General features: G+C 37.6%; 1 protein-coding gene across 18 annotated transcripts in view; it reads left to right on the top strand.

Annotated features, from left to right (window-relative positions):
• ARID1B (AT-rich interaction domain 1B) overlaps positions 1-13,547 on the top strand; it is a 410,221-nt gene that overhangs the window by 382,693 nt on the left and 13,981 nt on the right. For all 18 annotated transcript variants that reach the window (XM_087939034.1, XM_087939114.1, XM_087939103.1 and 15 more), the window contains 4 exons: positions 322-531; positions 2,036-2,240; positions 10,750-10,888; positions 12,332-12,504. In XM_087939034.1, the coding sequence (XP_087795160.1) occupies positions 322-531; positions 2,036-2,240; positions 10,750-10,888; positions 12,332-12,504 (727 nt within the window). The remainder of the gene's footprint in view (positions 1-321; positions 532-2,035; positions 2,241-10,749; positions 10,889-12,331; positions 12,505-13,547) is intronic.

The raw sequence follows: 13,547 nt of genomic DNA, 5'->3' as shown, positions 1-13,547 counted from the left end.
TGTGTTCAGGGTTTCATTTTTTAATAGAGTGAAATTATTACTAACCTCAGGCATCATCAGAAACTTGCCTTCTGAGATCCAAAGCTTATCTTAATTAATATGAAAAAATAAAATTGGGAGTTTGGGCCCTTTGTTTTATAAATGAAAAGCAGCATGTGGACAGAATGTATTGTTTGTGCCTGAACTAGTAGCCTTCATTCCTGTCTGTTGTGTGATAGCTTTAGTTTAACATCCTCCTTTATCTATGTTGTATTAGTTTCTTACTACCGTTTCCCTTCTCCCTCCCTCCCCAACTTTCTTTTTGAAATGTATTTGCTTTAGAAATCAAGTTCCTCCAACACAACCGGGGAGAAGATCACCAAAATGTATGAGCTGGGGACTGAACCAGAGCGGAAAGTTTGGGTCGATCGCTATCTCAACTTCATGGAAGAAAGGGGAACACCTGTAGCTGGTCTCCCTGCTGTTGGCAAGAAGCCACTGGATCTTTTTAGACTCTATGTTTGTGTTAAGGAGATTGGAGGCTTAGCCCAGGTGAGTGATTGTGAGTGATGCCAGATTGTCAAATGGCTTTAATCTTACCTTTGCAGGCAAAAGTAGAGACTATCCTTGAAATACAACTGAACATCATTGTAATCTGCATATTTTCAAAGACTGGGCACTTAAAGAATAACATTTAAACATATTGCAGAGAACCTCGGAATCCAGAATGGCAAGAATATCCAATCAGAAGTCAGAGTGTGTAATCTCAAGAAAAGTGTTAAAATATATTAAAAGGATATGTTTACTTTACTGGGTTTCTTAATCATCCAATCTAATTATCCCCAACCTCCTTCCTCCCAAATAACACTTTTCTGATTGTTCTAAATTCATTTTCATATTAAAAATGATGACAAGTCCCTGCAGCTTTTTCAGGTTTGCCTTTGCCTTCTTCCTGGGGCTGAGAAGGATTGACTGGTCCAACATCACCCAGTTGGCTTTTTGCCTAAGACAGAATTAGAATTCATGGTCCCCTGAATTGTAACCAGTGCCTTAAACTGCTTTCCAAATTGGCTATGTTGAAATTTTGCTGGAAATAAAAAGATGAGAATGAATTTCATCTTCATGCATAATCAGTGAAATTAGACTGCTTATATAAATATCACCTAATATAATTTTGTACACCAGTATGGAACATCCTGTAAACAATACAAATGTGATTTCAAATATAGATACAAAAAGAAAAGCATATAGCTGTGTATGCTATAATTGAAAAAATGCATAGGTGAATATTTTGTTAGATTTGTTTTTAACCATATACACATAACAGGGAAGTGAAAATAATATGCTGCAATGGATCTACATAAAGGATGCATACAGTATACATTTTTGGTCTTCATACATCATCCAGTTTTATTTAAGCAACTCTTAGAATTTTAGTATCATGCATAACCAACAGAATTCATTTCATTCATTAGTATTTTCTCTGTAGAATTTTTAAATAAATGTATCATAGTGCATCTTTTCTTCTGCATAGTGAGTGCTTGTCACCCTTATAAAGGGCCTGGAGTTTTAGCCCCTGAACCAGAAATACTAGCTGAACAAACCTGGAGCTGTTATTTTGAAGAAGACAACACTTATTTGCATCAATGTTAAGCACTTCAAGAATATCTTTATTATTGCCATTTAAAATTTGCTTTTAAAAGCTGATCTAAAAAAAACCACTCAGACTGTATGTTTGTGTGTCAGAGGAACGAAGTATATAAAATAAATTTAATCACACTACACATCACAAGCTCACTGAGAGCATAAAAAGTAGAGATGTAAATAGCAAAGCATTTTATATAAAGTAAGTTTTTTTAATGGTTTGGTAAGTGCAGATAATGTTTATGCATTATTAAGTGTGGGAATAATGGGCATTAGAGTTTTTTGAAAGACATTACTTGTAGGGTTTTTTTTCCTTTTCTGTGTTCAGGTTTTTTATCAATCTACTTTGCTGCAGTTCACTTAACCTGCTATTTTATTTATTTGTGTCTTTGTTCCTTCCTTCATTTCCTAGGTTAATAAAAATAAGAAGTGGCGTGAGCTAGCTACCAACCTAAATGTTGGCACTTCGAGCAGCGCAGCCAGTTCCTTGAAAAAACAATATATTCAATACCTCTTTGCCTTTGAATGCAAGATTGAACGAGGGGAGGAACCCCCTCCAGAAGTCTTCAGCACTGGAGATACTAAGAAACAAGCTAAGATTCAGCCGCCATCTCCTGGTAAGTTGAAGAACTACAGAAACAATCCTTTTTAAAAAAAAATGCACAGGAGATGGAGATACTAAACAACTTAAATCTCATAAAAACATCTGCCACATGTAGATATTCCTAATTAATTTCTGAAGCTCATAAATAAGGGAGGTTTTAGTAGTTCTTGATTACCTATGTCAACAGATCTCGTAAAGGATTTGCATTTATTCATATTGACACGTGCAAATATCTGTCAAATCTGTACCGACATTCTGCATGTTAAATTTAGCTCCATTAATAACTATTAAAATTGTTTACAAGTAATTTCTAATGGAAGTAAAATGCACTCCACATTACTGAAGCAGAATCAGGCTATATTTCCATTTCTGTTGAACTTTTTTTGAGCTGCAAAATTCTAATGGCATTGTTCCAGTAAATGATTTACAACATATAGGAAAATCATTCTATGGATTTCTAATGTTTTTACATTTCTTATTCATAACATTTTTGATGTTGATATTTTTAATGTTGATAAACAAATGTTTATCAGTGATGAAGTTGGGGCAGTGATTTGCTGAGCAGCTCTGATATCACAGAAACCTAGGAAAGCATTTAGAGTTTTTTTATTTGTTTGTTGTGGAGATAATAGAAACCTAAGAATAGAACTATTGGGTAGTATTAGAAAGAAGCGAAAGCAAGAGAATAGAGGCAGCAAATTGCAGATCAGTAGCAATAGCATTTAGTCTTATATACCACTTCACAGTGCTTTACAGCCCTCTCTAAGCAGTTTACAGAGTGAGCATATTGCCCCCAACAATCTGGGTCCTCATTTTACCCACCTTGGAAGGATGGAAGGCTGAGTCAACCTTGAACTGGTCAGAATTGAATTGCTGAACTACAACTAGCAGTCAGCAGAAGTAGTTTGCAGTACTGCATTCTAACCACTATGCCACTACAGTTCCTATAAAAATAGGAAGACCAAACAGTGATCATAGAAAACTGAAATAATACATAATAGCTACATAGAATATTCCAGAGGGGGTAACCTATTGAGATAGATGTGTGGCAAGAAAGAAAAAGAAATGAAAATTGCTAGTAGTTGTAAGAAGACTTGAGAGACCCAAGAAAGGGGAGGAAACATAGTAAAAAAAGCCTATCATAAGTCATAAAAATGTAGCATGTTCTTTTTAAATGCATGCTAGAAGTTTAAAGTGAGAAACTAAAATGATGGGGTATCCATAGGTAGTCCTATTGTAATGGGCGGGGGTTGGACTAGATGACCTACAAGGTCCTTTCCAACTTTGATTAACTGTTAAATATAACTCAGTCAACCTGCTATTTTATTTGGCCATTAAGGGCTCATTCAATTGTTCCTCCAATATGATATTATATACTAGCGCTTGTGGACAGGAACAAACAGATCGGTTTCCTTTAAAAAGAATAGAAAAACAACTCTGCACGCTAGAAACAAACTGAAGAGCACTTAGATCTCTTAGTTCTTTTGTCTGACAAGGTGACCGTACTTCAACAAAAAAAATACTTCACTTACAGGCAGCAATGGAAATTTCCCAAACTAAACAATTATTCATAAAATCGGATTTTATTCATTCTGAAATTAATATTACTGTGGATGTCATTGCCTTAGCAAAATACTTAAGTACATTCTGGGTGTATGTACACACCTACCTATAAATATATATTTGCCAACTGAGAGCAATATTTATTTCTTATAATGAAGTGGGCTTCAGTGCAAGTAAAAATAAAGCTATCAGTCTTTAAAATATTACTTTCCAGAGATGAGAGCTATTTTTTCAGCAGAAATACTAGAGAAAACATTGGTTGTAGATTACTTGCTTTTGTTGAAGTGGAAGTAATCACAAGAAATATGCTGAGGAGTAAAACAGCAAACTTAAAATATTGGGATAAATTGAATAATAGCAACTCCATTGCTGTAATATCTCTGAAAAGCCCTATCGTGTCAATGATGGTGCTGGAACAGTTTTGTTTAGATGGATATTCCATAAACAAAAAGAATCAGTATTAGGAATGATTTTCCGTATAGTTGAACCAATGTGCCAATATTTACTTTTCATCATAACTGTTTACATCTCAGTACCCTCTTAACAGCCTGAAGTAAACAGATTTCAAATGGAAAATCTAGCTTTACTTTGAGTAAAGCAGACAAATGTCAGAGTTCATGGTATAAACATTTAGTCCACATTTAAAGGTCTTATCGGTATCATATTTAGTTCAGAAAGATATAGTTAGACCAAGTGGAAACTCTGTTTTCAAAACAAAAACATGATTACATCTGGGGAAAAATTCACCAGTTATTGTTCATAGATTTTACTGCTGAGTTAGGGATTTTACAAAATATGTAAGGATTAGTCACCTAATTTTCAACACTTCTGTACAAGCAATTTATGGACACACCGACAGTGCAAAATATATGAAGAGAGTTAACAAGGCATAATGGTGCTTGAAGAAAGGAAATAGAAAACTGTTAGTGTTTCAGCTTTCAATTCTTTGAATTACAATTTATTCATAAAAAAGTCAATTACTAAACAGAATTCTCTTCAGTATATACTGAAGGGGAGAAAGGTGTGTGTTTACCAAATTATGTTTTCCATATTCTTCCTAACTTACTGCTGGATCTATAATTGAATTTTACCTTACTGCATGCGAATGTGCAATGCTGAAAAAGCATCAGGACACAAAACAGCTGCCATGGTGGCACTTTCCCATTCATAAATAACTGCCATTGTGGACATAGCTGCATTCACAAAAATTGAGTTTAAGTCTTAAATAATAATTATTATAATGATGATAATAATAAATGTCAGGAAAAACAGCAAATGCTGCTGATGCAATGAAAAAGATGAAACAGTGGATCACTTTATCAGTGACTGCAGCAAAATCTCACAGACTGATTATCTACAATGTCATGATTGATACCAGTATTATACATTGGAAGTTTTGCCAGAAGTTTGGGTTCGAATGCAGAAAATATTACTGGGAATACCAGATTGACAAAATTCTTGAAAATGAGCAAGTCAAGATCTTGTAGGACTTTTGAATTTAAACAGACAGCCCACAACATTCCTGACATCATTAAGGAAAAAAAAAAATCTGGTTCATTGATATTGCAATACCAGGTAATGCACAAATTGACAAGAAACAGCTAGAAAAAATAATAAAATACCGCAATCTGCAAATTGACGTTGAGAGATTGTGGAGGAAGAAATCAATGGTTGTACCAATAGTAATAACAGTCCTTGGAGCAATACCCTGCGTAGATACATGGAAATTTTTAACTTATCAGACCTGAATATTCTAACTTCGCAAAAAATCACTTTTCTTGGAACTGCCTATATACTCAGACATTACCTTAACAATTGTTAAGTTTTTACCAGACTGTGAATTGAAAATTAAATCACCATCATCATCAACAACAACAACAACAATAATAATAATAATGCAAAATATCATCTCACAAAGGCCCTAGGTAATAAACAGCACCAAAATTCCAATGCTACATAAACCATGCACCAACATATAAGCATCACAGACACAAATAAAAATTGAGCAAAAAGTGTGCGTAAATATATACCCAGAGCCCAAGCAAACCTCTTCCCTTGTTTCCAGCATCTCTTTTCTGCATATTTCCAAAAAAGCGTTGTCTTAATCCACCTGTCTATGAGTACCTTTGGCATCTGGATGAGGACATCCTTAAAATTAAGATGTACTGGAAATAGGCATATTATTTTGCGTATTTTAATCTTCCAGTTAAAAAAAATAACTTCTAAAAAGTTAGGGACAGATTGAAAACAAGAAATAACATGGACGTGGAGGCGTGGTAAAGTCTAAGATCACAAGCGTCCCTGTAGTCACATGATCAAAATGGGCAACCAGCATGAAGTTATAATGGTTGCAGTGTTTTGGGGTTGTGTGATTACAATTTATGCCATTCCCAGGAGGCCTCCAACAAGAAAAGTTGGGGGGGAGCCATGCACAATTCACTTAACAGCAGTGGGATTCATTTAATGACTGCAACAAAAAAGGCCATAAAATCACATGCAACTCACTTACCCACCGCACCACTTAGTGACAAAAGTTCCGATCCCTATCTATCATTAGAAATCAAATTTGCAAAACATGTTTCCATCCTTTGAAATTCCAGCAGTTGAGCTGGCTTTTAACTCAGGCCGATTGATTTTGCATTTCATTTCAATGAAGGAAAAGAGCCCATTTCCACCACCACCACCCCAACATTTCTGTAATTCCAATGTTCTCAGCAGGCTTAGTTTAGAAAACTTTGAGCCTCAGTTTACAGAGAGCCCAGGGTTTCCTTGGCAGCAGAGAAACAAGTGGGGGTGGGGTGGGGGCAAGCACAGAGGGCTAAGGCAGTCTTTAATTAGTCAGTCTGTAACCAAAAACCCATCTATCTTTGCTGGCAGGTGGCTGACTGCATTTCTATTATTAGCTGACAGGTGATGTCACAAATCTGGCAGGCAGCCAACTAGGGAATCCCCAGCGGAAGATGAAGGAGGAAAGCGGCTGGGTTTATAAACAAAGGTGCCCTTTGATTGACCTTCATTCACGGTGGACATGTGATGTTTCCTAGTAAACCTCCCACCGCTTTTCCCTCCCTCCCCCCTTGTCAGAATTAGGGCACCGAGTTCACGCTGTGTAAATTATCTTCCCAGCATGGCATCTGGCTGTTTAGACTGAAGTATGTGAATGTACTTAACCTTCAGTAACCTTTCCATTGTTTACTTTAGCTTATACATTTATAGCTTCTGGCAAAAGGTAGGGAGATCCTAGAGAGCATGTTAGGCCTCCTATTAATAGAGTTCCAAGAGGCTACATTCATGTATTTATTTGTTTCTTCCAATTTGATGTGGTAGGGAGGGGGGAAGGAAGGGGGAATTGCTGGGCAATGGAAAAGCTTTCATTCACTCCCTGTCTCCCACCCTCTTCTTCCTCCTCTGGTATTATCAACTGGATATTTGAGACAATATAAATTTTTAAAAATGACAGCCATTTCAATGCAATTGTGATTTGGAAATTGCTGTGGATTCTGTGCAAGCCTCAGGGTGCAGCATACAACTGCACAGTAGTGTAGCCAGCAAGTCCAATTGGATGCTTCTGAAATAGGGTAGAATTTAGATTCATCTATTGAGGAAACCTCAACTCATTCTTTCTACTACCTAGATGTTAATCTTGTCAAACTACACTGCTCAAAAAAATAAAGGGAATGCAAAAATAAGACATCCTAGATCTGAATGAATGAAACATTCTTATTAAATACTTTGTTCGTTACATAGTTGAATGTGCTGACAACAAAAACACACAAAAATTATCAATGGAAATCAAATTTAGCAACCCATGGAAGTCTGGATTTGGAGTTAACACTCAAAATTAAAGTGGGAAAAAAACACTACAGGCTGATCCAACGTTGATGTAATGTCCTTAAAACAAGTCAAAATGAGGCTCAGTAGTGTGTGTGGCCTCCACGTGCCTGTATGCCCTCCCTACAGTGCCTGGGCATGCTTCTGATGAGGTGGCAGATGGTCTCCTGAGGGATCTCCTTCCACACCTGGACTAAAGCATCCCCCAATTCCTGTCTGTGGTGCAACGTGGCGTTGGTAAATAGCACAAGGCATGATGTCCCAGATGTGCTCAATTAAATTCAGGTCTGGGGAACGGGCGGGCCAGTCCATAGCATCAATGCCTTCATCTTGCAGGAACTGCTGACACACTCCAGCCACATGAGGTCTAGCATTGTCTTGCATTAGGAGGAACCCAGGGCCAACTGCACCAGCATATGGTCTCACAAGGGGTCTGAGGATCTCCTCTCGGTACCTAATGGCAGTCAGGCTACCTCTGGTGCGCACATGGAGGGCTGTGTGGCCCCTTAAAGAAATGTCACCCCACACCATTACTGACCCACTGCCAAACTGGTCATGCTGGAGGATGTTGCAGACAGCAGAATGTTCTCACGGCGTCTCCAGACCCTGTCATGTCTGTCACATGTGCTCAGTGTGAACCTGCTTTCATCTGTGAAGAGCACAGGGCGCCAGTGGCGAATTTGCCAATCTTGGTGTTCTCTGGCAAATGCCAAACGTCCTGCACGGTGTTGGGCTATAAGCACAACCCCCACCTGTGGATGTCGGGCCCTCATACCACCCTCATGGAGTCTGTTTCTGACAGTTTGAGGAGCCACATGTACATTTGTGGCCCGCTGGAGGTCATTTTGCAGGGCTCTGGCAGTGCTCCTCCTGTCCCTCCTTGCACAAAGGAGGAAGTAGCGGTCCTGATGCTGGGTTGTTGCCCTCCTACGGCCTCCTCCACGTCTCCTGATGTACTGGCCTGTCTCCTGGTAGTGCCTCCATGCTCTGGACACTATGTTGACAGACACAGCAAACCTTCTTGCCACAGCTCGCATTGATATGCCATCCTGGATGAGCTGCACTTACCTGAGCCACTTGTGTGGGTTGTAGTTTCCATCTCATGCTACCACTAAAGTGAAAGCACCTCCAGCATTCAAAAGTGACCAAACCATCATCCAGAAAGCATAGGAACTGAGAAGTGGTCTGTGGTCACCACCTGCAGAACCACTCCTTTATTGGGGATGTCTTGCTAACTGCCTATGCTTTCCACCTGTTGTCTAATCCATTTGCACAACAGCATGTGAAATTGATTGTCAATCAGTGTTGCTACCTAAGTGGACAGTTTGATTTCACAGAAGTGTGATTGACTTGGAGTTACATTGTTTTGTTGTAAGTGTTCCCTTTATTTTTTTGAGCAGTGTGTATATATATTCTTCATTCTCATTGTAAATTTCAAGCCTGGGATAGTTGTGCAGCAAATGCTGTTCTGTTCTTTAACAGACGGGAGTTGCCAGAAGGCCCAGGAAGGAAAATTAAAAACTAAAGCAGGGGTGTCCAACCTTGGCAACTTTAAGAATTGTGAACTCAAGTCCCAGAATTCCCCAGCCAGCAGTTCTAGGGATTGAAGTCCACAGATCTTAAAGTTGCTAAGATTGGTCGCTGCTAGACTAAGTAACACATATTTTGAAGTTGCTACATTGATTATCATGAGGTTTCCCAACTAATTTCAGAGTTGTGGTCATGACCTTTATAGCCCATACAGCACAATCCTGGGACTTATCAGGCCACCCCCTTGCCAGAATTGCCTTTGCTATCTAGCCAGGTCATCAAGAGAGGGCCTGATACAGATCCCAGTTTTGTGAAAGGCCTGGGGCATGCAGCAGATGTCAACTCCATATCCTCCTCCCAAAGGTACCCCAGCCCAACCCTGCTAGTATTTCATACACAAATTAAAGCAGTTCTATTTCAGAATATATTTAGCATTTGACAAGTTTAGTTTTATCGCTGCCTATCATGTTTAGGTTTGGGAGGATTTATTGTAATTGTTTATAGTTAGTTTGTACTGTTTCTTTTGAACTTTAGGATTAGGACAGCTTACAAATAGTATAAAGTAAATAACTTTGCTTAATAACTTGTTATATTCAAAGTGTGTAACATTATAGATCTTTTGTGGTAGACATCATATTATTCACAGCTCTTTATTCTAACTATTGAAGCAGAAATTACTATTTTCACCATATTTTAGGGAGCTATTAGTGAACAGGACAAGCCAGTCACATTAGAGAGGAAAAAAGCTCATATTTTAAGAGCTGATTTAGACATCTGATTGCCTAGCAGAAGATTACTCCATCAGTTTCATCCTAAGTATTTATGAATCCACATCATATATTGGGATCTTCTCACATCAAGACATTAGAACACTAACTTTGCCAAAGTTTATCCTTTATAAGCCCCTGTAAATATAAGGCCCAAATCTTTATTTTGCTGCATAATGCTGTGCTTGAGACCCTGGAAAAACTTCTAGAGAAATGATCCAAATTGAATTGAATTTGTCTTGAGTTTGAAACTATCAATTCAGACAAACCATCAAATATAGTAAACAATACTCCCACCAACACTTGACAGGGCAAGCCACTGTATGTAAACAAGAGCTAATCCCACTTCCTGCAGCATTGAAGATGTTACCTAGTTGGGTAATAAAATGTCTGCAAGAAAATAATCAACCTCAGAGACCACCCAGGATTCTATGGAAATGATCCAAGAACGTTAACTTGGTGTTTCTGACTTTTCTGTTGTGGTCTAAGAGTCTATTCTTCCTGCAAGTTAAGTATATTTTGAAAGGAATTTAGAGTTTCAGATACAGGAATCTGATGCAATTCCATTATATCTGCCCTGTTGCCCATCATCTTGAACAAGACCTGGACAAATTTTGCTTAAGCAGTATATAATGATGACTTCTTAGCCATAACAGAATTTAATAAAATAAATCACATCTCATCTAGGACGGATATTCAAATGAAATAAATGAGATCTGTTCAGAAATCTCTCTCTTTCTTTCTTCTCTGCCTCGGTTTTCTTTCTACCCATATAAGAGTTCACACCTGATTTTTTTTTCCTCTTCTTTCCCTTAAAAAAAAAAAATTCAGCAAACTCGGGTTCTCTTCAGGGTCCACAGACCCCTCAGTCTACGGGGAGCAATTCTATGACAGAAGTGCCAAGTGACCTCAAGCCTCCAACACCAGCGTCCACACCTCATGGACAGATGACACCCACTCAGAGCAGCAGGTACTTTTCTTAGAGCCTTTCAGGATATTGGATCTGTGCTTTGGCAAGTGCAGTCACTGCCCCAAATCCAGACACCTTCTCTCTCTTTCAGGGATGTTGCATTTTCCTGTGACTCAAAATGCAACATGTTGTGGGAAATATTATTGGTATCTGGAAAATGAGTGTCACGGGCATTTCTTGGATGCTGCCCATGACATCATTGATGGTGAGTGGCAGTTACCCCATCTTTCTTTGCCACCATATTGTCAATCTCACCCCTCCCCCTGACCAGGAATGAAAAAAGGAGAGGTATGGGATCTGAAAATGCAGAGGTTCAAACTGATGTGTGAAAGAGTTGCTTTTAATTTCGATTTCCTCCACACACACACAGACCCAAACTCTTCAGTCTTTGGTTAGAGCTGCATTGATGGCACAACTAAAACTGTAAAAAAAGCTTTGCTTTATGAGTAATTTAATATGAGTTTGCAGGATGAAGCTTCTGCTGTTTCACTGTAGAACTCTTTGTGTGTATATATAGATATGTGTGCAACTGTGTCCAGATGTATGCATAAACAACAAGAAAAAATGGAGAAAATTAGCAAGCAATTCCAAGTAAACCATTATCATGGCTTAATCCTATTGTAGAGAACTAATTGGTAAATAGAACAAACTTCTATTTTTCCCTAAAAGGACTTCTCCATTATTTCCTGCAGCATCTGGCTTCAAGAAAAAAAAAACATGTCAGCCCCTCTCAGAAATAATCACTTGTGCACAATTTCAATTGTTTACCAACCAACACACAGGCACATCCATGTACAACCCTACTCACTGATTTTAAAGTTGCCCGTTGTTGTCCATGCGTGTTATTTCAATATTCATACATACAAATGGGCATTTCTTCAGAGATAAAATTTGGGGAATATTCAATGATCAGAGGTTGGATATGATCAGTGATCTTTCAACTAAATTTGCGAGGTTATCTGTTTATATCCATACATTTAATATTGGTGCAATTAAAATGAATAAATTAACTATACAGTGCCTTTTCATAAGGCATAATATTCTTGATATAAATTAAGAAGTTCTGAAACCAAGAATTGTCCTGTGATGCATACAAATGATGGAAAGGGGGCACTGTGTTGGGATGGTTAGACTGCTGGATTGAATTTGAGAAATTTTTGTTCAAATCCCAGCTCTGCTATGAAGTTTATTTTATGGGCCTTGGACAAATAGTTGTTCTCATATTCCACTCTGAACTTCTTGGCTCAGGTAGAGAATGAAGTACTTGAACACTTGTTCTATATATTTTGAATATCTCATATATCCTATACTGTTAAGGCAACAGTGGTGATTTTCACAACAGTTTAACTTTCTGAACTCTATGGATCACCACCTGATCAGGCATTGTTCATCTATAATTGTGTCTCTATAACTCAAATACCTTCTTATGTTCTATCTCTTTAGAAATAGTTCAGTCAGTGTACATGATCCCTTTTCGGATATAAGTGATTCCACATACGCAAAGCGGAACTCCATGACTCCAAATGCACCCTATCAGCAATCAATGAATATGCCAGATATGATGGGAAGGATGCCCTATGAGCCAAACAAGGATCCTTTTGGTGGGATGAGAAAAGGTAACTGCTGACATCATTTGTGCGGGGAGTTGACTCTATGTATGTTTGTGTACATCAGTTCCTAGATTCCTTCTCCATCTTTGTATTACTGAGGAATAAAAAAAATATTTTTGATACTTTGCTTTTCTCTGTCTTTCATAAGTAACTATACTATTGTTTTGGAAGTTAACAGGTAAGTGCAGTGGATTTTTGCCAATAAGAGTAAGAAGTTTCTTTTATGATACAGAAAATTACATGGAAGAGGTTTTATAATTATATTGTTAGAATTATACCAATAGTTTCAACTTAGGCCTAGTACTTTTCTGTAAGTAACAGGATTTGGTAAACTCAGATTATGTAATATACAAGCCAGTTATATTATATATATAATATATGTCATATCACTGTATGTCTTTAGTAATATGATATAACATATATTATTTTAATCTAAATCTTAATGTAATCACCAGTTGTCATTGTCATACTTCATTTAGATGAGATAGGACTGCTACAGGAAATTTACAGGAGTAAGTCAGCATGCTATAAAGGAATTTATGTAATGGTTTAAAAATGTGTCTGTGCCCTATAACATTCTTGGGAAGAAGGTGCTTGACAGGAAAGTAAGAATCTCTTGCAACAGTTTCACATTATGGAAACCTTCTCCAACTTCTAGATTTTTAGATCTGGATTAATGTCTCAGCAGTGTCTAAAATGTGTAGGGATTTGAGTAAAATTAATCATTTATATCATGACTTCTGCTAATGAGATTCAAATCTCTTTAAAAGTCATATGTAAAGATACATAAAAATGCAAAGAAGTCATACTGAATCTTTAGCAGAATTTGTGGAGCAATGCTGTACTTTAAGCAAAATTCTGACTGTACAACAGGACTAAATTATTTCAGAAAACCTGAACAAAAATGTCTCTCTAGAGTGCCTTTCATGGCTAGATTCTATTTATGTATGTACAATATGTAGGTAGGTTTCTATATATACAGCTGTAACAACTATTTTACATTCATAAGAACCTTGTAGTATACTTCAAGATGAGATAATGACTGAGTC

The sequence above is a fragment of the Pseudonaja textilis genome, chromosome 1 (genome assembly GCF_049901715.1).
Source record: "Pseudonaja textilis isolate UNSWEBS1 chromosome 1, rPseTex1.2, whole genome shotgun sequence".
NCBI lineage: Eukaryota > Metazoa > Chordata > Lepidosauria > Squamata > Elapidae > Pseudonaja > Pseudonaja textilis.
This window is presented reverse-complemented; position numbering and strand designations above follow the sequence as displayed.